The sequence below is a fragment of the Rana temporaria genome, chromosome 5 (genome assembly GCF_905171775.1).
Source record: "Rana temporaria chromosome 5, aRanTem1.1, whole genome shotgun sequence".
Lineage (NCBI taxonomy): Eukaryota > Metazoa > Chordata > Amphibia > Anura > Ranidae > Rana > Rana temporaria.
Window position 1 is genome coordinate 15,553,188 of NC_053493.1, and position 27,628 is coordinate 15,580,815.

Below are 27,628 nucleotides of genomic sequence, written 5' to 3' on the forward strand. Positions count from 1 at the left end.
TTGATACTTGCTCTGTGTGCGATAAATTGATATCGTTAAAATATATTTTACTATACTCGCGTCCATTTTGCCTCTAAGGTCCGATCTAGGGCCATTTTGCCCCCGCCCCTTTTTTTCTTATATTTAAAATGTATCTTTAGTTTTACCGTATATACTTGAGTATAAGCCGAGTTTTTCAGCACATTTTTTTGTGCTGAAAATGCCCCCCTCGGCTTATACTCGAGTCACCTTTTTGTGCCTGATCTCCTGAACTTTAGGGACCTGGCACTGGCCGACTGTAGGTTCCCCGGACCCCAAAATTGGCACACATATAGCCCCACTCTTCCTCTATAAGTGTGCAAAGTTTGTTGTCTGGGGGACCTACAGCCATGGAGCACCGATTTTTCAAATCTGGGCACCCCTTCCATAGACTCCCATGTTAAATGGTAATTTCTCCAGTGATTTTGGGGACCAGCTACCAGCCAGCCATACGTCCTCTGGACCCGGAACTTGGCACACATGTAGCCCCATTTCTCCTCTACAAGTGTGCAATGTTTGTTGTCTGGGGGACCTACGGCTGGGGAGCACTGATTTTTCAAAGCCGGGCACACCTTCCATAGACTCCCATGTTAAACATCAGTCTAGTCATGGGCACAGTGAGGCATGGGCACAGTGAGGCATGGGCACAGTGAGGCATAGGCACAGTGAGGCATGGGCACAGTGAGGCATGGGCACAGTGAGGCATGGACATGGACACAGTGAGGCATGGACACAGTGAGGCATGGACATGGACACAGTGAGGCAAAGTGAGGCATGCAGATGGACACCCTAGGTTTATACTCAAGTCAATATGTTTTCCATATTTTTTTGTGGTAAATTTAGGTGCCTCGGCTTATATACGGGTCGGCTTATACTCGAGTATATACGGTATATAAAATACGGAATACTTAATTACTTCGGCTCTCATACAGTACCTGAACACCCCTTATTGACCCGGAGCAATTTTTTTAATTTCCACTATGGGCCTGTTTATTTGGTACTTGGTGACACACTGACAATACAGTAATACTGATAACAAATAAATACATATATTGTTCTTTTTTTTTTTTTTTTTTACAATTTTTTGGCAACATTATATTGCAAAAATCGTTTTTTTTCCTACTGTATGTAATTTATGGCCAGAAAGATTTTTATTTTTTTATTTTTATTTTTTAATCAGTGCTAGTTTAAAAAATAAGAAGTAGTTTCACTGTAAAAAAAAAGTATGGGCCATATTCTCAAACAAGTTACGCCGGTGTATCTACTGATACACCGGCGTAAATCGAATTTCCCGCCGGCGTATCATTGTTTTGTATTCACAAAACAAGATACGCCGGATTTAGGCTAGGATCCGACTGGTGTAAGTCACTTACACTGTCGGATCCTAAATGTAATTAGCCGCCGGCCGCTAGATGGCGTTTACGTTCAGGTCTCATTTGTTTATGCAAATGAGCCTGATACGCCGATTCCCGAACGCTTACGTCGCTTACGTCGCTTACGTCGTTTGCGTAAGCGTAAGGTTACCCCTGCTATATGAGGGGTAACCTTACGCCAGTCCCACGTATGTAAGTATGGCGTCGGGTCCGCGTCATCCTTTCCCGTCGGGTACGTCGTTTTACTAAGTCGTTCTTGAATACGACTTTACACACGTCGGCGTCATTGACGTTTTCCGTCGAGAACTGGAGCATGCGCACTGGGCTATTTTAAGCCTGGCGCAATGCGCAGTTCGAACGGCACGGGGGCGCGCTTAATTCAAATACAAGCCGCCCCCTTGGAATTACGCGGGGATACGCCGGGCCAATTACACTACGCCTCCGCAAACTACGGAGCAAGTGTTTGGGGAATACAGCACTTGCTCCTGTAAGTTGGGGCGGCGTAGTGTAAATAGCTTACGCGACGCCGCCGCAGGAACTACAAGAATCTGGCCCTATACATTTTACTCTATAATTTTCCTATTTAAAATGATGCTAAAATGATGTTCCCGTTACAATGCATGGGGGTTTTCTTTTAGCAATATTATCTTGTAAAAATACATTTTTATTTCTTACTGTATATAATTTATAGACAAAAAAACATTAAACTAATATTTTTTTTTCTATTGTGACCAGTGTTAGGTTAAAAAAGTTTTACTTACATATATATATATATTTTTTTGTCATATTTCAAATGATATTAATATTATGAGAGGGGCCAGCAGGGTGCGGTATAAAGCTTTCTGAAAATATTACAGTGCTCTGCCTTCTCTCAAGTGTCCTTAGCCCTGACGCAAGCAGGGGGACTGCCTCTTGGGAGGAGTTATGCAAATATCAAACTGCCTTGATGGGTGGGTGTCAGTCTGGAGGAGTGAGCAGGGGCGGCCTGTCCATTGTGGGCACACGGGCACTGCCTTCCCTATACACCGCCGTCCTCCCTATCCATGCGCCCGGCCCCTTTCGGGCGCATGAATTCCTATGGCAGGGGTGGGCAGGGGGTGTTATTTTGAAGCAGCCGATTAGAGCCAGAGGCTCTAATAGGCTTCAAAATAGGGTGGGCTCAGGGTGCAGAGCATTGTGTCTGGAGCCCACCCAGGTGTGTTGCAACAGCAAATGAATATTCGCTGTTGCAACACTGATCCTCCCTCCCAGCCAATTAGGAAGCAGGTTCGATACCCGTCACCCAATTGGCTGAAAGGAGAGGCGATCCTATTGTACACCTAGTTGGAGGGGAGGAGATGCACGGCGGAGGCGCAAAGGAAAAGACACAGGGAGCCGCTGCCTGTTGCAGCCTGATGTTCGCCGCAGACCGATGAGCCCGATCCCCGCTGCAGTCCGATGTGCCTGCCAGCGCCCGATCACCGCTGCAGCCCTATGTGCCTGCTGATGCCCGATCCCCACTGCGGCCTGATGTGCCCGCCGATGCCCGATCCCTGCCGCAGCCCAATGTGCCCACCCATGCCCGATCCCCACCGCGGCAAGATGTGCCCACGATGCCCGATCCCAGCCGCAGCAGTCCAATGTGCCCTCCAATGCCCGATCCCCAACACCTGCTGCGATGTGCCCCCTGATGCCTGATCCCCACTGCTGCCCGATGTGCCCGTCGATGCCCGATCCCCGCTGCAGCCCTATGTGACCGCTGATGCACGATCACTGCCGCAGCCCACCGCTGCCCGATCCCCACCGATGCCCAATGTGCCTGACCCCCTTTGCAGGCCTATGTGCCCGACGATGCGAGATCACAGCTGCAGCCCACTGTGCCAGCCGATGCCCGATCCCCACCTCTGCCCGAATGTGCCCACTGATGCCCAATCACCGTCGCAGCTCGATGTGCCCACTGACGCCCGATCCTCACCGCTGCTCGCTGTGCCTGCCGCTGCTCGTTCCCCACCGCTGCCCGATGTGCCCACCGATGCCCGATGTGCCTGCCGCCTAGATGGGGTAAGTGCTTTTGGACAGCGAGGGGGGGTAATGTTTGAGGTTCCGGGGGGGGTGGTTGTTTGCTGCCCCCCAAATAAAAAAACACCAGCCACCATTTGGATTGGGTGCTCCTAGAAACGCTGTATTTGTATGCAGACCGCCCTAGGTAATGCCCACATGTGATGCTGAGCCTCCATTGAAATCCAATAGGTGAAAGGAGCAGGCCAGCAACGTTCTCCAGCAAGGAAAGGAAGCGGGCTCTATCTGACTTGCTGCAGCTTCTGGTGCACACTGTGAGAAGCACTTTCAGTACAGGAGAGGAGCGTTTACCACTGCACTAAACTGAAGGGAAGGCCGGAGCTCGGCTTTAATAGACGCATTGATGGAACTCATCGTTCTCCTTTTGCCGTTTATATTTTGATTTACGGCTTCTCATTGTAAAGGGAAAAAAAAGAAGAAGCCTTGCGTAGGAGAGAGAAATATAATGCATCAGAAATGTGCGACATCAAATATAGATCATCCGCCTCCAGCTGCTCTTTCCGGGCCCACAATAAATTCGTTCATTTGTGAAATCTCATCATTGCCGTCTCCCTCCCGGGGGGGTGAGAGGAGAAGTCTACCCAATGAAGAGAAGTGAGAAATGCTGGACAGGTTTTACACGGCGATTCATTTATCTTGAGAAACGTGTTCCATTGCAGGTCGGCTCCGAGAATTCCAATATCCCGCTCTTCAAATCCATGAACAATTCCTCCTGGGAAAATGCCATCTGCCGGGTAGACGATCCGCCAGCTGCAATGCCAACACATTACTCGTGGTACACTGGGACGTGATCTCAGGAGCAGAACGGAAAGACGGGTATAGATCAAAATAAAGGCCAAAAGGTTTTCTATTGTAGCAGAAGTTAGATTGATAGACAGTGGAAACTTTTTGGTATGCTGAAGCCCTAAGAGTTCCCTTCATTGGAACTAAGGGGCCAATCCCAACCCCTAAAAAAAACAACCCCCCACATCATAATCCCCCTTCCACCAAATGATCTGGACCAATGCACAAAGCAAGGTCCATAAAGACATGGATGAGCGAGTTTGGGGTGGAGGAACTTGACTGGCCTGCACAGAGTCCTGACCTCAACCCCAATAGAACATCTTTGGGATGAATTAGAGCGGAGACCTGGTTAAACGATGTCTTACTCTTCTTGTTTTTTCTTTTTTTTTATTAGTTAGGTTTATTGCACAATATGGGCTCTCTCGTTTTCACTCTTTTCCTTTCTATTTGTAAGTCTATGAGTTTCTATGTTCCCTTACTCAGAGAATCACAAAAATAAAACTATATGGAATAGAAAGATTGCTGTGGTACTCTCAGAAACCCTGCCAGGACCTCCAATGGTACTCCCAAATTTTTCTGCCAGGATTTCCAATGGTACTCACAGGATCCCTGCCAGGACTTACAATGGTACTCACAAGATCCCTGCCAGGACTTCCAATGGTATTCACAGGATCCCTGCCAGGACTTCCAATGGTACTGCCAGAGTCTCTGCAGGACTTTCAATGGTACTTCAAAATTTCTGCTACGACTTCCAATGGTACTTCCGAAATCCCTGCCTGAACTTCCAAAGGTACTCACAGAATCCCTGCCAGGACTTCCAATGGTACTTCCAGAATTACTGTCAGGACTTTCAATGGTACTCACATAATCCCTGCTAGGACTTCCAATGGTACTCACATAATCCCTGCTAGGACTTCCAATGGTACTCACATAATCCCTGCCAGGACTTCCAATGGTACTCACATAATCCCTGCCAGGACTTCCAATGGTACTCACATAATCCCTGCCAGGACTTCCAATGGTACTCACAAAATCCCTGCCAGGACTTCCAATGGTACTCACATAATCCCTGCCAGGACTTCCAATGGTACTCACATAATCCCTGCCAGGACTTACAATGGTACTCACATAATCCCTGCCAGGACTTACAATGGTACTCACAGCAAACAAATTATAAGTGAACCAAAATCCTAGTGACAGAGGGCCAGATTCACGTAGAATCGTGGCAGCGTAACGTATCGTATATACGTTACACCGCCGCAAGTTTTCATCGCAAGTGCCTGATTCACCAAGCACTTGCGTGAAAACTTACGCCGGCGGCCTCCGGCGTAAGCCAGTGTAATTCAAAGGGGCGTGTGCCATTTAAATTAGGCGCGCTCCCGCGCCGGACCTACTGTGCATGCTCCGTTTTGAAATTCCCGCCGTGCTTTGCGCGAAGTGACGTCATTTTTTCGAACGGCGAAGCGTAGCGTACTTTCGTATTCCCGGACGTCTTACGCAAGAATTTTTTTTTTTGAAATTCGACGCGGGAACGGCGGCCATACTTTAACATGGGCTGTGTAAAGTTAGGGCAGGTAAAACGACGACTAACTTTGCGACGGGAAACTAGACTAGCAACGACGTAACGAACACGAAAAACCGTCGTGGATCGCCGTAAAACCTAATTTGCATACCCGACGCTGGAATACGACGCGAACTCCACCCAGCGGCGGCCTAGGTACTGCATCCTAAGATCCAACGGTGTAAGACAATTACACCTGTCGGATCTTAGGGATATCTATGCGTAACTGATTCTATGAATCAGTCGCATAGATACTCTGAGAGATACGACGCGTTTCAGAGAAACGCCGTCGTATCTCTTCTGTGAATCTGGCCCCTAATACCTGACTAATCAACCGAACAAACAGAAAGCCTAACTAACCACTTCCCAACTGCCCCATAGGAGATCTACTGCTACAGGGTGGCCGTTCTGTGCATAATCACACATATATATATATATATATATATATATATATATATATATACACACAGTATACACACACAGTATATATTACTATATGATTACTCAGAGCAGAAGCCGATCAGTGGGTGCCGGGCAGTGGGCACTGGATATCCTCCCTCACCCACTTGATCGTCGGTAAAAGATGCAGAACGGAACAATGAATTTTCTTATTAGATATTTTTTACTTTCTGCTATAAAACCTATATATTTTTTTATTATCGGTCAAATTTTGTTTACAGCACAAACAATATAAATCGCAGAGGTGATCAAATATCACCAAAAGGAATCTCTATTTGTGGGGAAAAAATTACAACAATTTTATTTGGGTACAACGTTGCATGACCGCGCAATCATCAGTTAAAATAACGCAGTGCTGTATCGCAAAAAAATGGCTTGGTCATGAAGGGGGGTACATTTTTCGGCACTGAAGTGGTTAATTAAGATTTATTCACATTTCAAAAAAATTCATCCAAACACTAGCACACAGCAAACCCAGTGACAGAATACCTAACTAATCAACCAAACAAACAGAAAGCCTAACTGACAACAAACTATATACAATATATACAAAAAGGGGAGCACAGAAAAGCAGGGGAAATGTGGGGGTGCAAGGAGTCATCAACAAGGGAAAGCATGTACAAAGCAACAGGGTACAGGGCAGGAACAAGATTCAGATCAATGGCAAATGGAATATGGCAGCAACAAAACACTAGAGCCTGAGGCACTAGTAGGGAAGGATCTAAATACCTAACCAGCAACCAGCATCAAGTGAAAACTGGAGGTGCAAAAAGCAGATGGGAAAGGGGAAACCAAAACTGGGATCACCAACAAGGGAAAGCACATACAAAGCAATAGGGTAGGAGCAAAATCAGGATCAATGGCAAATGGAATATGGCAGCAGCAAAACACTAGAGCCAGAGGCACTAGTAGGGGAGGATCTAAATACCTTACCAGCATCAAGTGAAAACTGGAGGTGCAAAGAGCATATGGAGAGGGGGGAACCAAAACCGGGGTCATCAACAAGGGAAAGAACATACAAAGCAACAGGGTACAGGGCAGGAGCAAGATCAGGATCAATGGCAAATAGGCATGTGCAATTTTTTAAGTTACGAATACGTTTTCCGTCAATTTTCGTTATTTTAGTTGATTCGTTAACATACGAATGAACGAATGGTTTAGCGCAATTGATAACGAATAACGATATTTTCAAAATAACGAATATGAAAAACAACGAAGATACGAAAGATGAAAGAAACGAAAACATAGAAACAACGAAAATACCGAACCCTAAAAAAAAAAAAATTACGAAAAACAAAATGAACGAAAATGCAAACTTACTAATATTCGAAGACCGAAAAGAAAACGAAATGCCGAACAAAGACTAAAAAACGAAAATCAAAACTAACGAAAAATAAATTACGAATCTTCGGAAAACTGAAATGAAAACAACGAAAATACAAAATAATGTAAATTAGCTTTCGTTAGTACTGAAATATTTCTGGACATTGACCAATAGCCACTGAGCGCTGTCCCTTTCCTCTGAAGAGGTTTGTTCCTTCCCCCAATGAGCTTCTTTCTCATTACCTCCTGGCTCCTTGTGTCTTTTTCTGTGTTAGACTGCAGTGCATCTCATTTCTAGATTTGTATTTGTAATATCTGACATATTTTAGTTTTCTTCTACGTCAGACTTCATTCTAGACAGGGTGTGTGTGCTAACTAAGACAGTCAAGTCAATCACAGTAAAATCCGAATTACAAAATTGCGATGAGTAGTGTGTCGAATAAACGTAAAATGTATTCTAACAGAATTACGAATGCAATAAAATCTACAAAAGTAAGTTTTTACAATAAAAGGAAATTAAACATGAAAATACGAATGATCATAAAGCAACGAAAATATATTTCTTTACGAAAATACGAATGCGGCATGATGGAAAATATAATGTAAATACGAATAGCAAAACAACGAAAATTAAACTAACGTAAAAACGAAGGAACGAATAAAATCATTTTAAAAATACGAACGAGGCAGAATACAAATTATAACGAAAATACGAATCTCGATTCAACGAAAAATAAACTAACAGAAAAAAACGGAAACGGAAAAAAGAGTGAAAATACTAAAGAGTACGAATACGATAACTAACGTCTTACGAAATTACGACTCGTTACGAGTCACGATAAACGAACAGAAACGAAACAGAAATAAACGAAAATTTTTGCTGTGCACATGTCTAATGGCAAATGGAATCTGGCAGCATCAAAACACTAGAGCCAGAAGCACTAGTAGGCGAGGATCTAAATACCTTACCAGCAGCCAGCATCAGGTGAAAACTGGAGGTGCAAAATGCAGATGGGAAAGGGGGAACCAAAACTGGGGTTACCAACAAGGGAAAGCATGTACAAAGCAACAGGATACAGGGTAGGAGCAAGATCAGGATCAATGGCAAATGGAATATGGCAGCAGCAAAACACTAGAGCCAGAGGCACTAGTAGAGGAGGATCCAAATACCTTACCAGCATCAAGTGAAAACTGGAGGTGCAAAGAGCATATGGGGAGGGGGAACCAAAACTGGGGTCATCAACAAAGGAAAGAACATACAAAGCAACAGGGTACAGGGCAGGAGCAAGATTTGCATCAATGGAAAATGGAATCTGGCAGCAACAAAACACTAGAGTCAGAAGCACTAGTAGGGGAGTATCTAAATACCCTACCAGCAGCCAGCATCAGGTGAAAACTGGAGGCACAACGAGCATATAGGAGAGGGGGTACCAAAAACTGGGGTCATCCACAAGGGAAAGAATGTACAAAAGCAACAGGGTACAGGGAAGGAGCAAGATTTGGATCAATGGCAAATGGAATCTAGCAGCAACAAAACACTAGAGCCAGAAGCACTAGTAGGGGAGAATCTAAATACCTTACCAGCAACAAGTGAAAACTGGAGGTGTAAAGAGCACATGGGGAGGGGGTCATCAACAAGGAAAAGCATATACAAAGCAACAGGGCAAAACACTAGAGCCAGAGGCACTAGTAGGGGAGGATCTAAATACCTTACCAGCAGCCAGCATCAAGTGAAAACTGGAGGTGCAAAGAGCAGATGGGGAGGGGAAACCAAAACTGGAGTCATCAACAAGCGTACAAAGCAACAGGGGTACAGGGCAGGAGCAAGATCAGCATCAATGGCAAATAAAAAGGGGCAGCAGCAAAACACTAGAGCCAGAGGCACTAGTAGGGGAGAATCTAAATACCTTACCAGCAGCCAGGCGAAAACCAATTACTGGGATCTGCTTGCTGCTGGAAGATACCCGCTGGTGGACACCGAAACTACAACCTTCCATGCTGGGAAGCACAGTGCCACCAGCAGGTGATCCGGGTCCTGACAGCGACATAAAAAATATGCAATCGTCACCGTTTTATTCACCAGGGCCTCTGCTTTCAGAAAATATATAATAGTTGGGGCGTTCCAAATAATTTGCAGAAATTAAAAATTAAAGTGGTTAATTCCAAATATTTTTTTGTACATTAATTGGTACGTTTTGCAAAAATAAAAAATAAAACAATATCCATTTTTTTTTTCTTGGAAGGACAATGGGAACAGACGATGATCTTGAAAACAAAAGTGGAACTCACCGATCCCACGTGGCAGTGATCCGATTCTCCGCTTTCAAAAAGGACGATGTCCTTGATGAACACAGCGATGGCCCTCATGATGAAAGACATGAACAGGTGCATGTGGATGTAATTCCTGGTACAATGCAGCTTCCTGAGCAAGGAGGAGAAACACAATGTTACCAATTAAGGATTGTGCATGTGAATGCGATCGGTAAATAATCTCATGAGTGGTCAGGGTTTAAGGTATAACATCTCATTATCTTTAGCAACGAAATGGTCACTTTCAATCATTTTAAATATGCAGTTTCCATAAAATAATCCCCGGTGATGCTGCCATAGAGGTGCTTCTTCAGTCACTTCCTGTTTTCGGGTGGCAACGCCTGGTCCCTCCCTCCCAGCCGCTCTCCTGATTTGTCACCGGCTTCCGATAAAAACGAAGGGCTCATTCCCGCTTTCTATGGTCCCTGAAGATTGGGATTTTTCTTCAGAGAGCATCTGATAGGCCGGGGGTAGACAACCTGAGGGCCCTCCAGCTGTTTGCAGAACTACAAGTCCCATCACGCCTCTGGAAATAATTGTAACTGCCAGCCAGAGGCGGATTGACAACTCATGGGGCCCACGGGCAATAAGAGATTATGGGGCCCCAGGGCAATAGGAGATTATGGGGCCCCTGGGCAATAGGAGATTATGGGGCCCACGGGCAATAGGAGATTATGGGGCCCCTGGGCAATAGGAGATTATGTGGTCCCTGGGCAATAGGTGATGGGGACATACAGTATATACACACACACACACACACACACACAGTATACACACAGTATACATACACACACATACACAGTATACACACACATACACAGTATACATACACACACACACACACATACACAGTATACATACACACACACATACACAGTATACATACACAGTATACACATACGCACACACACACACACACATACACAGTATACATACACACATACACAGTATACATACACACAGTATACATACACACACACATACACAGTATACATACACACACACACACACACACACATACACAGTATACATACACACACACACATACACAGTATACATACACACACACACATACACAGTATACATACACACACACACACACACATACACAGTATACATATACACACACATACACAGTATACATACACACATACACAGTATACATACACACATACACAGTATATACACACACACACATACACAGTATACATACACATACACAGTATACACACACACACATACACAGTATACATACATACACACACACACACATACATACACAGTATACACACACACACATACACAGTATACATACATACTTTCAGTATACATACATTTAGCATGTAGGCTATTGTCCATTGTGTGCTGGCGGTGGGGTCAGTGCCTTGAATTTTTACAACACGAGTTACGGTTCACCTACTTTTTTTTTTTTTTACTTTATTGAAATCTCAAACGTACAGATAGAGAAAGGAGCTGTGTGTTAGTGGGTGTCCTGACTCTCCTGCTCACCCCCTCCCTTGAGCACGACACTCCACACCAGGGAGAAAGCCTTGCATTACTGTGTGGAGTTACAGACAGAAGAACAGGAAGTGAGGATTTCCCAGAAGAAATAAGGACATTTAAAAGCAAAATGGAAGGATGAGGTAAGTGAAGGAGGACTGCACTAAGGTAAAGGAAGATATTTAGGGGAAACAAAATTTACCTTTACAACCCCTTTTTTAAGGAGATGTTTCCAAGAAAGACGGCACCAATGTCTTTGGCGCACTGAGTGTGCTGAAAAATATGATACTACCGCGCTAAATTAAATAATCAAAATTATACCATTAAAAAAATCACCAAATAGTAAACGCAGCAAAAAATTGTGTTGTGGGTCAAACAGAGTGAAAAGTATAAATATAATAATTATGCGCTGAATACTAACTTAAATAATGCCAACCGTGCTTATAAGTGATTTAAGCTCTGAGTGATACCATAATATACACAGTATAAATCAATATATAAAGCAAATCCACAATAAATGTCCAATTGTGCTTAAGATGTACACCAGTGGTTCAATTGGGAACAACACCCAGTTCAGTGTAGTGATAGGAAATGCGATGTGATCACAGACAAACTCCTGCTTCACAGGTAAAGGATCTCCTCCACATAGACACCGCTCATGGAAAAAAAAGAGAGACAACTCATAGCGCAGATGGTAGAGCACCAGATATACAAGAGACACTGATCTCTAGCAATAACACACTCACAATACCGCCGTTCAAACAACGCATAAATCCACAGTGCACCGATCCTCCATAGAGCCGCTCAGTAGATACGCCGTCGTAACTCCGAATTTGCGCCGTCGTATATTTAAGTGTATTCTCAAATTGAGATACACTTAAATGTAGCGAAGATACGACTGCCTGCGCCGCTGTATCTTAGCTGTCTAGTTCCGCCGGCCGCTAGGGGCGTGAATGCTGATTTACGCCTAGAATGCGTAAATCAGCGAGATACGCCGATTCACGAACGTACGCTTGCCCGTCGCAGTAAAGATACGCCGTTTACGTAAGGCGTTTTCAGGCGTAAAGTTAGTCCAACAAATAGCGGGCCTAGCCAATGTTACGTATGGACGTCGTTCCCGCATCAAATTTTTTTATTTTTACGTCGTTTGCGTAAGTCGTCCATGAATGGGGCTGGACGTCATTTACGTTCACGTCGAAACCAATACGTCCTTGCGGCGTACTTTGGAGCAATGCACACTGGGATATGTCCACGGACGCCGTTCGTTAAAAAGTCAATCACGTCGGGTCACCAGTCATTAACATTAAAAACACCCCCCTGTTCCACATTTGAATTAGGCGCGCTTACGCCGGCCCATTTACGCTACGCCGCCGTGACTTAGGAGGCAAGTGCTTTGTGAATACAGCACTTGCCTCTCTGACTTACGGTGGCGTAGCGTATATGCGATACGCTACGCCACCTCAAAGTTATGCCAGTCTTTCTGAATCTGGCTATAAGACTGGGATGCCATTAAAGTTAATTTGCGTGTAAAGGCAGGCGTCCCAATACTTTTGACCTTATAGTGTATTTTTTCACGAAAGTGGAGTTGGAGCTTTAATAAAATAAAAGGTGAAACAAGGTGGGTTTGTTGTTTTTCTAAAAACGTCAGGACTTATTGCGCAGTCTGCTCCCCGAACACCTTCTGAAATTATCCAGCCTCAAGCGCGAGCAATTCTATCTCCTCCGGGAGCCCAGAGATAAGAAAACGGCAATTAAAGCGCCAAACTGTTAAGAAAAGGTGTCACCGCCGCTGAGAGATCGCCAGACACCTTTCAAGACCATTGTCGCACCACGCTTTGATATTAGCGGGAGGAAGCTGAGAGCGAATCTCGATGGAAATTATAGGGAGAAAAAAATATATTTTTATTTTTTTGAACCGTAAAAAAAAAAATCTCCAGTTCAGTTCTTCCTCCGCCATTCATTAGCCGGAGTGAACGCTGCACTTTGCTCCGGCGCTGAACGCCCATCAGACGGAGAAGTGCCCATCAGTCGTCATCTTTATAATCCTCTTATTCGGAGATTGACTTGAAGAAGCTACAGATGGCACTTCATCACCACTGATTACTGTCAGCAGACAATTGTCATACAAGTGACCCAGGTGCGCAAAAGAACAACGATCGTTCTCCAAGTTCCCTCTGTAATCTTCTCCGCTAATTAGAAATCCTCATCGGGGGCGAGAAGAGACAAAGTATCAATCGCTGCAAATTACTTTCTACAATGATGTGGCCAGAGTTTTTATTATTATTACTTTTTGTTTGTTTTACAATTTATTATTTTTTATTTATAATATTATTATTATTTTTATTATTATTAGACAGAACACCTGGCAGAAAAAACACTGACAGCTCCTAAACTCTGCTAAACGCCGGTGCCCAGCCTTTATTTTCTGTGTAATTTTTAGTGGGGCCGTTGGCGTTCTTAACCCCTTCCATACCGGGGGGCACTTATACACCTTCCCGCCCAGACCAATTTTTAGCTTTCAGTGCTGTTGCACTTTGAATGACAATTGCACGGTCATGCTACACTGTACCCAAACTAAATTTTTATCATTTTGTTCCCACAAATAGAGCTTTCTTTTAGGTGTTATTTGATCACCTCTGGGATATTTATTTTCTGCAAAAAAAAATAAAAAAATGACCGAAAATGTAGAAAAAAAAAAGTATTTTTTTGTTTCTGTTATAAAACATTGTAAATAAGTAAGTTTTCTCCTTCACTGATGGGCACTGATGGTACTGCACTGACGGGCACTGATAAGGCGGCACTGATGGGCACCGATGAGGTGGCACTGATGTGGTGGCATTGATGGGCACTAATATGCGGCACTGATGGGCACTGATAGGCGGCATGGATAGGCGGCATGGATGGGCTTGGATAGGCGGCACGGATAGGTGGCTCAGATGGGCATGGATAGGCGGCACAGACGGACACGAATAGGCAGCACGGACGGGCATGGATAGGCGGCACGGATGGGCACTGATAGGCGGCACTGATGGGCACTGATAGGCGGCATTGATGGGCACTGATAGGCGGCATGGATGGGCACTGATAGGCGGCATGGATGGGCACTGATAGGCGGCATGGATGGGCACTATTGTATGTGTTGTACTAATGGATGCCAATCAGTGCCAAACAATGCCTGCCAATCAGTGATGCCCATTGTGGGCACTGATTGGCATCCATTGCGGCACTGATTGGCATCCATTTTGTGTGTCCTCCTCATCCCTGGTGGTCTAGGGTGGCATCCTTTTTTTTTTTTACACTGGTGGTCTATATGGGCATCCCTGGTGGTCCAGTGGGCATCCTTGGTGGTTGCGAGTGAGGAAAAGCCGATTACCGGCTTTTCCTATTTACATCGTGATCAGCCGTGATTGGACACGGCTGATCACGTGGTAAAGAGTCTCCGTGAGAGACTCTTTACCTTGATCGGTGTTGCGGGGTGTCAGACTGACACCCTGCAACAACGATCGCCGCGATGCGCGCCCCCGGGGGCGCGCAGCGGCTCAGAATCCTGAGGACGTCATATGACGTCCAGTCAGGATTCAACAACCACTTTGCCGACGTCAATCTGTCATTGGCGGGCGGCAAGTGGTTAAATTAATGAATAGCTGGTTGTTAGGGGAGATGTGAGAAGCCTTAAAGCGGAGGTCCACACAAAAAAGGAACTACCGCTTTTCGGAACCCTCCCCCCTTCTGGTGTCACATTTGGCACCTTTCAGGGGGGAGGGGGGTGCAGATACCTGTATAATACAAGTATTAGCACCCACTTCCGGGCATAGACCCCCGCAGAATCTGCGGGGGTCTACGCCCACCCCATCCCCCACATCCCCCCCATCCCCTCTGCTGTCTTCTGGGTGACACACAGGTCCCAGAAGACAGCAGGGACCATTTGGACATGGCGTGACTCAGGCATGCGCAGTAGGGAACCAGGAAGTGAAGCCACAAGGCTTCACTTCCTGATTCCCTTACCAAAGATGGTGGCGGCAGCATCCGAGGGATGGGTGCCGACATCGCGGGCGCCCTGGACAGGTAAGTGTGCTCGTTTTAAAAGTCAGCAGCTGCAGTAATTCGGCCGACCTCGGCTTTAAGAAAGGATAAGTCATCAGCTATCAGTAGGGTTCCCCGCTGACGGCTGAATGTAAAAAAAAAACAGTTACCAGCAATAAAAAATGGTTGGGTATGTATTTTAAGGGAAACCCCACCCCAAAAAAAGAAACCGGCGTGGAGTCCCCTCCAAATTCCATACCAGACCCTTATCTGAGAATGCAGGCCAGGAAAAGGGGGGGGGGGAGCGAGACACGATACCTGTCAGGTATCCTGTCCCCTCTCCCCCCTGAAAGGTCCCAATTGTGACACCGGAGGGGGGGGGGGGAAGGAATCCGATGAGCGGAAGTTCCACTTTAAGGACGTCATGGCCGGCTTCCCGGCCCACTCCTGATCAACCAGCTATTTACTGGTTGTTAAGGACCCCGGTGGCCCCGCTCTTTAACGCCTACTCTATTAAACGTAGTTTACACACTGGGCTAAATGCCGTAAAAAGACGCTTAACGTTTTTAGGTTCCAAGGGCCAGATTCACAGAAGAAGTACGCCGGCGTAACTACTGATACGCCGGCGTACTTTCAAATTTGCCGCGTCGTATCTTTAGTTTGAATCCTCAAACCAAGATACGACGGCTTCTGTCTTCGATCCGACAGGCGTACGCCTTCGGATCGTAGGTGCAATACTTTGGCGCCCGCTGGGTGGAGTTTGCGTCGTTGTTCGTGTCGGGTATGCAAATTAGCTTTTTCCGGCGATCCGCGAAGGCACGCGCGGCCGTCGCATTCTCTTACGTCGTCGCTAGTCGGCGTATAGTTAAAGCTGCTATTATGCGGCGTACAGATAGACTTGCCATGTTAAAGTATAGCCGTCGTTCCCGCGTCGAATTTAAATATTATTTTTTTTTGCGTAAGTCGTCCGTGAATAGGAAAGGACGTAACGCACGTCGAAGTTCAAAACATGACGTCGGTGCGACGTCATTTTCGCGCAAAGCACGGCGGGAAATTTCAAAACGAAGCATGCGCAGTACGTTCGGCGCGGGAACGCGCCCAATTTAAATGATCCACGCCCCCTACCTGGATCATTTGAATTAGGCGGAGGGATTTACGCTACGCCGCCGCAACTTTACAGGCAAGTGCTTTGTGAATCAAGCACTTGCCCGTAAAACTTGCGGCGGCGTAACGTAAATGCGATACGTTACGCCGTAACGTAAATGCGATACGTTGGCCCCTAGTGTGCATGAAGTTTTATTATTATATAACCATAAAAATAAAGGCTGATCATTGTAAGCTTTCCCGGCAGTGTTATATTGATGGTCCAATTGTAACTGTCACTTATGTCGGACAGCTTGGCCCGTTCCAGTACATAGAAGAAGGATGGGTCTACTGGCATGAGAACCGGGGGGGATAAATGTAGCACACGTCCCATGAAAAGTCTGTGAGAGGTCTGGAAGGTCATTTCACATCATTTGAGATGTCAAGGAAGAGCGTCTGCTTCATATATAATACAGAAAGGCCTCCGCCTCTCGTGATGCCGCCGTTATATCTGGGCACGATACCCATCAGTGACATCATCGGAAGGACGGGGAAGATCATGGTAAGCCAACTATTTCATATGAACTGAAAATATCACAGATCTGAATAGGAGAATAATGAAAGGGATCTGTACTCTTACATAGGGGTAAATTCAGGTAGGGGCGCGCAAAACTGCGGCGGCGTAACGTATGACATTTACGTTACGCCGCCGCAAGTTTTATGGGCAAGTGCTTGATTCACAAAGCACTTGCCTATAAAGTTGCGGCGGCGTAGCGTAAAAGGTGCCGGCGTAAGCGCGCGTAATTCAAATGATCCCGTAGGGGGCGTGGATCATTTAAATTAGGCGCGTTCCCGTGCCGAACGTACTGCGCATGCGCCGTCCCTTAAATTTCCCGACGTGCATTGCGGTAATTGACGTCGCAAGGACGTCATTGGTATCGACGTGAACGTAAATGGCGTCCAGCGCCATTCACGGACGACTTACGCAAACGACGTAAAATTTTCAAATCGCGACGCGGGAACGACGTCCATACTTAACATTGGCTGCGCCTCCTAATAGCAGGAGCAGCCTTACGACGAAAACAACGTACGCAAACGACGTAAAAAACTACCACACGTACGTGAATCGGCGTAAGTATGTAATCTGCATACTCTACGACATCTATGGGAGCTCCACCTAGCGGCCAGCGTGAGAATGCACCCTAAGATACGACGGCGTAAGAGACTTATGCCAGTCGTATCTTAGGCTAAAGTTGGCGTATCTAGCTTTCTGAATACAGAAAGTAGATACGCCGGCGCTACTTAGCAATTACGCGGCGTATCTATGGATACGCCGGCGTAATTGCTCTCCGAATCTACCCCACAGTCAATAAGGCTAAAAAAAGACAGCTGTCCACCCAACTCTCTACTCCTATACTCTATGGCCCAGATTCTCAAAGGACTTACGACGGCGTATCGCCACGTACGCCGTCGTAAGTCCGAATGAGAGCCGTCGTATCTATGCGCCTGATTCTTAAAATCAGTTACGCATAAATTCGGCTTAGATACGAGCGGCGTAAGTCTCTTACGCCGTCGTATCTTAGTTGCATATTTACGCTGGCTGGTAGGTGGCGCTTCCGTAGATTTCCGCGTTGAATATGCAAATTAGCTAGATACGCCGATTCACGAACTTACGTGCGCCCGGCGTATCAAGATACGTCGTTTACGTAAGACTAAGGCCGGGTACTCACGACCAAACATGTATGGTGAAAGCGGTCCGTCGGACCGTTTTCACCATACATGTCTGCCAGAGGGCTTCTGTACGATGGTTGTACACACCATCGTACAGAAGTCCGCGCGTAAACAATACGCGGGGCGTGTCCGCGGTGTCGCCGCGTCGATGACGCGGTGTCGCCGCGACAATGACGCGGCGACGTGGGCGGCCCGCCTTTAAAATGCTTCCACGCATGCGTCGAAGTCATTCGACGCATGCGAGGGACGGCGGGCGCCTGGACATGTACGGTAGGTCTGTACTGACGACCGTACATGTCCGAGCGGGCAGAATTCCAGCGGACTGTTTTAAAACAAGTCCAGGAATATTTGTCTGCTGGGAAAAGGCCCGGCGGGCAAATGTTTGCTGGAATTCGGCCCGCTCGCGCCCACACACGACCAAACATGTCTGCTGAAACTGGCCTGCGGGCCAGTTTCAGCAGACATGTTTGCTCGTGAGTATGGGGCCATACGCCGGCGTAAAGTTACCCCTCATAAAGCAGGGGTAAGTCACGTTAAGGTATGGACGTCGGAAACGTACGAACAGCGTCGTATTTTACATCGTTTGCGTAAGTCATCCGTGAACGGGGCTGGACGTAAGTTACGTTCACGTCGCAAGCATTGACTATTTGCGACGTAATTTTGAGCATGCGCACTGGGATACGTTCACGGACGGCGCATGCGCCGTTTGTTAAAAGCGTCAATCACGTCGGGTCACTATTCATTACCATAAAACACGCCCACACCAGCCTACTTTGAATTACGCGGGCTTACGCCGGCACAGTTACACTACGCCGCCGTAACTTTGGGCGCAAGTTCTTTGTGAATACGGGACCTGCCTCACTAAGTTACGGCGGCGTAGTGTATCTGAGATACGCTACGCCCGCCTATACAGTAGATAGGCGCGTCTACGAGAATCTGGGCCTATCATTCCACTTTGTATCAAACTTTGCACAAAGACACGGAGGAGTGCGTTTGGGGTGGAGGAACTTGACTGGTCTGCACAATCGGGTTGAGGTCAGGACTTTACCCGCACATGAACTTTAACCACTTCCATACCGGGCACTTACGCACCTTCCTGCCCAAGCCAATTTTCAGCTTTCAGCGCTGTCGCACTTTGAATGACAATTGCGCGGTCGTGCTACACTGTACCCAAACAATTTTTTTAAGATTTTTTCCCCACAAATAGAGTTTTATTTTGGTGGTATTTGATCACCTCTGCGATTTTTATTTTTTGCGCAACAACTAAAAAAAAGGCAGAATATTTTGAAAAAACTTAAGTTTTTATTTTTTTCTGTAATTTTTTTGGGTAAATAAGTAAGTTTTCAGTTAGTTCCCAATGGTAGATCTTTTATTGCGGGAGGGGGTATTTTGTTTGCTGAGGTCTATTGTTGCTGGAGGGGGTATTTTGTTGCAGGGCTCTATTGTTGCTGGAGGGGGTATTTTGTTGCCGGGGTTTATTATTGCAGGCGGGAGTATTTTGTTGTGGGGGTTGTGGGGGTCTATTATTGCTGGAGGGGGTGTTTTGTTGCGGGAGTCTATTATTGCTGGAGGGGGTATTTTGCTGCGGGGGGGGGTCCTCCTTATACATCTTCTAACATCGATCATCAAACTCGGAATGGCGTCACCAGGAAATTCTGAACCTTCGTAGAAATAGAATTTCAGGGTCGGCCATCATTCTCTCTCAGGTGAAGTGGTAAGAATGGCGGATCACGCGCGCTGACCTCTCGTTCCGGAAAGTTAATTAAACGTCTGCAGAGTATCGGTCTGTGACACGCCGCTCATCGCTCACATAGATTTGGGTCATTTAATATCAATGAAAAAAAAAAAAAAAAGATGAGAGCGATTCTGAATTAATGACGCATCAAATTGTGCAAATAAAAGGGGAATTATGTTGGAATAGCGATAATGAAGACTCCTGAGAACGCCCTTCCTAATGTGAAATCACCCTACGAAAGTCTCCACATCTGGATGACGCTTCGGGATGGGACAATCCGCAACGTGTGGCAGGTGACGTGGCAAGTGACAATCCGCAACGTGTGGCAAGTGACAATCCGCAACGTGTGGCAAGTGACAAGACAATCCGCAACGTGTGGCAGATGACGTGACAATCCGCAACGTGTGTCAGGTGACGTGACAATCTGCAACGTGTGGCAGGTGACAATCCGCAACGTGTGGCAGATGACATGACAATCTGCAACGTGTGGCAGATGACGTGACAATCTGCAACGTGTGGCAGGTGACGTGACAATCCGCAACGTGTGTCAGGTGACGTGACAATCTGCAACGTGTGGCAGGTGACAATCCGCAACGTGTGGCAGGTGACGTGACAATTCGCAACGTGTGTCAGGTGACGTGACAATCTGCAATGTGTGGCAGGTGACAATCCGCAACGTGTGTCAGGTGACGTGACAATCCGCAACGTGTGGCAGGTGATGTGGCAAGTGACAATCCGCAACATGTGGCAGGTGATGTGGAAAGTGACAATCCGCAACGTGTGGCAGGTGACGTGACAATCCGCAACGTGTGGCAGGTGACGTGACAATCCGCAACGTGTGGCAGGTGACGTGACAATCCGCAACGTGTGGCAGGTGACGTGACAATCCGCAACGTGTGGCAGGTGACGTGACAATCCGCAACGTATGGCAGGTGACGTGACGATCCGCAACGTGTGGCAGGTGATGTGACAATCCGCAACGTGTGGCAGGTGACGTGACAATCCGCAACGTGTGGCAGGTGACGTGGCAAGTGACACACTCGGGGCTCCCACTGATTCTGCATGAGTTGAACCATTTCATTTTATATAACAATGTAATAATATACATAATGCGCTTCAATCATCCTGACACCATAACAACCATGGTGCCGTGATGATTGAAGCGCCAACACCAGCCATTTCCCTGATAAATTGCCCCCCCCCCCCCAAAAATATTTTCTGGCAGTGCCCCTCCCGAGACTCTGGCTCCGCCCCTGGTCTCAGGAGGAATGATAAACACATAAAGCTACATATAAATCAGAAGATACATAATAAGATGTGAAGAGTGCTGCAGCCCCACCTGAAGAGACAGAGGACGATCATGGCCGCGGTGAGGGAGATCAGCGACAAACTGTGTCCAATCGTGTATCCCGTCTTAATCGCTCCGAAGAAGACAGTCTGCTGGGAGAGGAAAGGTAACCGTTAATCACGTACATAGGAAACGGTAAAGGGAATCTGTCAGGACACCAAATGTGGAGCAACCGCTGCTGACCTGATGAATTTTATGGTAGAGGTGCCTCTTCCAAGGCGGCCATCTTCATCCTTGCCTTGCACTACTTAGTGAGCTGGAAGAAGAGTTCAGACTTCACTGGCTGCATGCTGCTTCCCGGGGCAGCGACTTGTAGCAAAGCAAGGATGGAAATGACGCCCCCCCCCCTGTGCAGCTGGGGCCACTGGGCAGTGCCCAGGTGTGCCCTCTCATTAAGACAGCCCTGCCCGAGACTCTCTTCCAGTCTGAGCGCAGCCGTAACAAGAGGCCAATAGCAAAACTGATTTATACAAACTGTGGTTAAAAAAAATAGATGATGGATTTATTTTTTATTTTTTTTACCTGCCCAAAGTTCAGCTTTAATGAGGGGATAGGGACACAGCGGAACCTCGGATTACGAGGATAATCCGTTCCAGGAGAATGCTCGTGATCCAAAGCGCTCGCATATCAAAGCGAGTTTCCCCATTGGTGTCAATGGAAACTAAAATAATTTGTTCCGCATTGACTTCAATGGCATGCAATGCCGCGTGTGGCCAGAGGTGATGGGGGGCGCCGGAGAGCCTTGGAAACACTCGGAAAGGCCTAAGGACAGCTCGACTGAACTCCGACAACCTCGGAAAGGCTCAGAAACTGAGTATTTCTGAGCATTTTCGAACGGCTCCGAACGTTTTTAAAAAAGCTCAGGGGCCTGGCTCGGCTCTGGCGCCCCCCCCCACCTCAGGCCAAACACGGTACGACACACCGCTGTGGCTTGAATCTAGTTTTGCGAGACGACACTCACAAATCGAATCAGGATTTTACAAAAAAATTAATTCTCCCATTGCGAAACGCTCGAACCGCGTTACTCGCAATCTGAGGTTTCACTGTGTTATATATATACACACACAAACAAAAGTGTTAATTTAGTTGACTAAAATATTTTCAATTACTAAATTAATATTGTTTTAGTCAACTAAAATACAACTAAAACTAAAATGAAATTTTAAGTCAATAAACCATAACTAAAACTAAATCAAAGTCAAAATTAACACTGCTATACACACATATCTATCTATCTATCTATCTATCTATCTATCTATCTATCTATCTATCTATCTATCTATCTATCTATCTATCTATCTCTATCTATCTCTATCTATCTATCTATCTATCTCTATCTATCTCTATCTATCTATCTATCTATCTATCTATGATAGATATATAGATATTCTTAAAAAAAGAAAACGAATGTAGCCATCACATCTAAGAATTGGTAAGCAGCAATAAAAGAAATGTTTGATTTGGGATTTAACCACTTTAGCCCCGGACCATTTGGCTGGCCAAAGACCGGGCCACTTTTTGCGATTCGGCACTGCGTCGCTTTAACTGACAATTGCGCGGTCGTGCGACGTGGCTCCCAAACAAAATTGGCGTCCTTTTTTCCCCACAAACAGAGCTTTCTTTTGGTGGTATTTGATCACCTCTGCAGTTTTTTTTTTTTGCGCTATAAAAAAATAGAGCGACAATTTTGAAAAAAATGCAATATTTTTTACTTTTTGCTGTAATAAATATCCCCCAAAAATACACAAAAAAATTTTTTTCCTCAGTTTAGGCCGATACGTATTCTTCTACATATTTTTGGTAAAAAAAAAATCGCAATAAGCGTTTATCGATTGGTTTGCGCAAAATTTATAGCGTTTACAAAATAGGGGATAGTTTTATTGCATTTTTATTCATTTTTTTTTTTTTTTTTAACTACTAATGGCGGAAATCTGCGATTTTTTTTGTGACTGCGACATTATGGCGGACACTTCGGACAATTTTGACACATTTTTGGGACCATTGTCATTTTTACAGCAAAAAATGTATTGTTTACTGTGAAAATGACAATTGCAGTTTGGGAGTTAACCACAAGGGGGCGCTGAAGGGGTTAAGTGTGACCTCATTTGTGTTTCTAACTGTAGGGGGGCGGGGCTGTAAGTGTGACGTCATTGATTGTGTCTCCCTATAAAAGGGAACACATGATCAATGACGGCGCCACAGTGAAGAACGGGGAAGCTGTGTTTACACACAACTCTCCCCGTTCTTCAGCTCCGGGGACCGATCGCGGGACTCCAGCGGCGATCAGGTCCGCGGGAGGATCTAGGATGGGATGATGAGGATCTATGATGGGATGATGAGAATCTATGATGGGATGATGAGGATCTATGATGGGATGATGAGAATCTATGATGGGATGATGGGGATCTATGATGGGATGATGAGGATCTATGATGGGATGATGAGAATCTATGATGGGATGATGGGGATCTAGGATGGGATGATGAGGATCTATGATGGGATGATGAGGATCTATGATGGGATGATGAGGATCTATGATGGGATGATGAGGATCTGTGATGGGATGATGAGGATCTGTGATGGGATGATGAGGATCTATGATGGGATGATGAGGATCTGTGATGGGATGATGAGGATCTATGGTGGGATGATGAGGATCTATGGTGGGATGATGAGGATCTATGATGGGATGATGAACATCTATGATGGGATGATGAACATCTATGATGGGATGATGAGGATCTATGATGGGATGATGAGGATCTATGATGGGATGATGAGGATCTATGATGGGATGATGAGGATCTATGATGGGATGATGAGGATCTATGATGGGATGATGAGGATCTATGATGGGATGATGAGGATCTATGATGGGATGATGAGGATCTGTGATGGGATGATGAGGATCTATGATGGGATGATGAGGATCTATGGTGGGATGATGAGGATCTATGATGGGATGATGAGGATCTGTGATGGGATGATGAGGATCTATGATGGGATAATGAGGATCTATGATGGGATGATGAGGATCTATGATGGGATGATGAGGATCTATGGTGGGATGATGAAGATCTATGATGGGATGATGAGGCTCTATGGTGGGATGATGAGGATCTATGGTGGGATGATGAGGATCTATGATGGGATGATGAGGATCTATGATGGGATGATGAGGATCTATGATGGGATGATGAAGATCTATGATGGGATGATGAGGCTCTATGGTGGGATGATGAGGATCTATGATGGGATGATGAAGATCTATGATGGGATGATGAAGATCTATGATGGGATGATGAGGATCTATGATGGGATGATGAGGATCTATGATAGGATGATGAGAATCTATGATGGGATGATGAAGATCTATGGTGGGATGATGAGGATCTATGGTGGGATGATGTGGATCTATGGTGGGATGATGAGGATCTATGATGGGATGATGAGGATCTGTGATGGGATGATGAGGATCTGTGATGGGATGATGAGGATCTATGATGGGATGATGAGGATCTGTGATGGGATGATGAGGATCTATGATGGGATGATGAGGATCTATGATGGGATGATGAGGATCTATGATGGGATGAGATAAGGATCTATGATGGGATGATGAGGATCTATGATGGGATGATGAGGATCTATGATGGGATGATGAGGATCTATGGTGGGATGATGAGGATCTATGGTGGGATGATGAGGATCTATGGTGGGATGATGAGGATCTATATGATGAAGCACCATGTATGACCCTCCTCTGTACTGATCACTACGAGCACCCCCCCCCCCAGTCCTCCGGATTGGCTGACTTATCATCCTACAAACACAAAGTGCGGTGAAAAGTGCCGCCATTACGGCAGACCGATGACTAACACCACTTCACGCTGCTCTTAATGTAAGCATTCAAGGGTTTCGACCCAACAAGCCTATCTCAGCTAAAACCAATAGCCTGTTAGAGAGCTGCGTCACCCACCGCCGACCCGCACTTGCCCTTTGCTATATGAAGAATACTGAACGTAGTGTAGTGTAGTGTAGTGGAAGCGATCGATATTAAACAAACAAAATTTATCAGGCAGTAATGAATAGAGACAAGTCTCCCTCGTTACTGAGATTTCCTGCACTGCAAACACTGCGTGCAATTATGCTGCGTATGTCATGTATATGGCTTGGCGGCAGCTTCAGGTTCCTCACTGCGGGACCCGGCATACACGGGCAAAGGGGGCTCATTCATACCGGCCTGTTTTCATGCCGTGCGTTATATTCAGTGGCGGCTGGTGCTCAAATTTTTTGGGGGGGGAGCAAACAAACTGAAAATAAAACCCCATCAATTGCAGATACTGTGCCATCAAATGCAGCTACTGTACCCATCAATTGCTGACACTGTGCCCATCAATTGCTGACACTGTGCCCATCAATTGCTGACACTGTGCCCATCAATTGCCGACACTGTGCCCATCAATTGCCGACACTGTGCCCATCAATTGCCGACACTGTGCCCATCAATTGCCGACACTGTGCCCATCAATTGCCGACACTGTGCCCATCAATTGCCGACACTGCCATCAATTGCCGACACTGTGCCATCAAATGCAGCTACTGTACCCATCAATTGCTGACACTGTGCCCATCAAATGCCGCCACAGTGCCCATCAAACGCAGCCACTGTGCCTATCAAACGCAGCCACTGTGCCCATCAAATGCAGCCACTGTGCCATCAAACACAGCTACTGTACCCATCAATTGCTGCCAGTGTTCCCATCAATTGCCGCTACTGTGCCAATCAATTGATGCCAGTGTGCCCATCAATTGCTGACACTGTGCCCATCAATTGCCGCTACTGTGCTGATCAATTGATGCCAGTGTGCCCATCAATTGCTGGCAGTGTGCCTATCAACTGACGCTACTGTGCCCATCAATTGCCGCCAGTGTGCCCACCAATTGCTGCCAGTGGTCCCATCAATTGTTGCTACTGTGCCCATCAAATTCTGCCAGTGTGCATCCCCCGCCCACCCGGCACTTACCTTGTCTCAGTGGGGCAGCAGGATCCCTATTAAGAGAGGTGATCTACTTGGGAGACAGAATGCCATATTGGGGGAATTCCTTACCCAGAGAACTGGGAGTGTCGGGACAGCTGCCGGAGTCTGAGGAGACTGAGAAATCTAAGACAACCAGTGAGTACAGGGGACTAGGGGGAGTTTAAGTTTTAGCAGAGTAAAAAACCCAGGGTTTCAGGAGAATACCTATCCAGAGGCCAGGTGTGGGCCAGAAGAGCCAGAAAGATGGAAGGTAGGACTAAAGGCTGAGAGAGACACGTGGCTCGGTATTTTCTGTTAACATCTGTGTCTGTGAACTTTTCTTTTCGTTTTCAATAAAAGTGTGCCGCCAAGGCTTTAAAATCACAGTTTGGACTGGCATGGACTTCGCCAACACGCATCTACCATTGAACTAAGCAAAAAATGCTTGTCGTGTTTGTGTTGCCATTCAATGTTAGCAGCAACCCAAAAGCACCAAAAAAAAAAGGAGACAAAAAAAAAACACACGTCATATGTGTCAAAATGCACAGTTACCAAATGCAGGAAACTGGACGCTCAAAAAAAAGGTACATGAGCTAGTTTGTCATGTATGTCGCAAATAGGGCAGCTCGCTGAAATCAAACTATCTGTTTGGTGTAAAAACTTGCACAAATGCTCAAAAAACATGGCACGACTTTGCACGTGTTTACAAAATGCAAAATGTGAATGCAAGCTACAGCTTAAAGGGTTCAAAGTGTCCTGGGTGGGATACAGCCTTCAATCCTGTGTCCAGGTCTTGGAGCTTGAAGTCTTCAAAGTGTCCTGGGTAGAACTAAGCCTTCAATCTTGTGTCCAGGTCTCTGAGCTTAAAGGCTTCAAAGTGTCTTGTGTTTGATGAAGTCTTCAATTCCGTGCCCAGGTTTCAGGGCTTGGAGGCTTCAAAGTATCTTGGGTTGGATGAAGCCTTCAATTCTGTGGCCAGATTTGGGTGCTTAAAGACTTCAAAGTGTCTTGGGTTGGATGAAGTCTTCAATTCTGTGCCCAGGTTTCTGGGTTTGAAGGCTTAAAAGTGTCCTGGGTAGAACAAAGCCTTCAATCTTGTGTCCATGTCTCTGAGCTTAAGGCTTCAAAGTGTCTCGGGTTGAATGAAGTCTTCAATTCTGTACCCAGGTTTCAGGGCTTGAAAGCTTCAAAGTATCTTGGGTTGGATGAAGCCTTCAAACCTGTGTTTAGGTCTCGAAGCTTGAAAGATTCAGAGAGTCTTGGGTGGGATGAAGCCTTCAAACCTGTGTCCAGGTCTCAAAG

General features: G+C 46.1%; 1 protein-coding gene across 2 annotated transcripts in view; it reads right to left on the bottom strand.

The window, feature by feature from the left end:
- LOC120939835 (vasoactive intestinal polypeptide receptor-like) overlaps positions 1–27,628 on the bottom strand; it is a 373,379-nt gene that overhangs the window by 97,130 nt on the left and 248,621 nt on the right. The window contains exons 5-6 of one of the 2 annotated variants that reach the window (XM_040352223.1): positions 21,297–21,394; positions 9,865–9,997 (exon numbers count right to left, since the gene is read on the bottom strand). In XM_040352223.1, the coding sequence (XP_040208157.1) occupies positions 9,865–9,997; positions 21,297–21,394 (231 nt within the window). Of the gene's footprint in view, positions 1–9,864; positions 9,998–21,296; positions 21,398–27,628 lie in introns of both variants that reach the window. The other variant, XM_040352222.1, reaches the window with a different exon arrangement.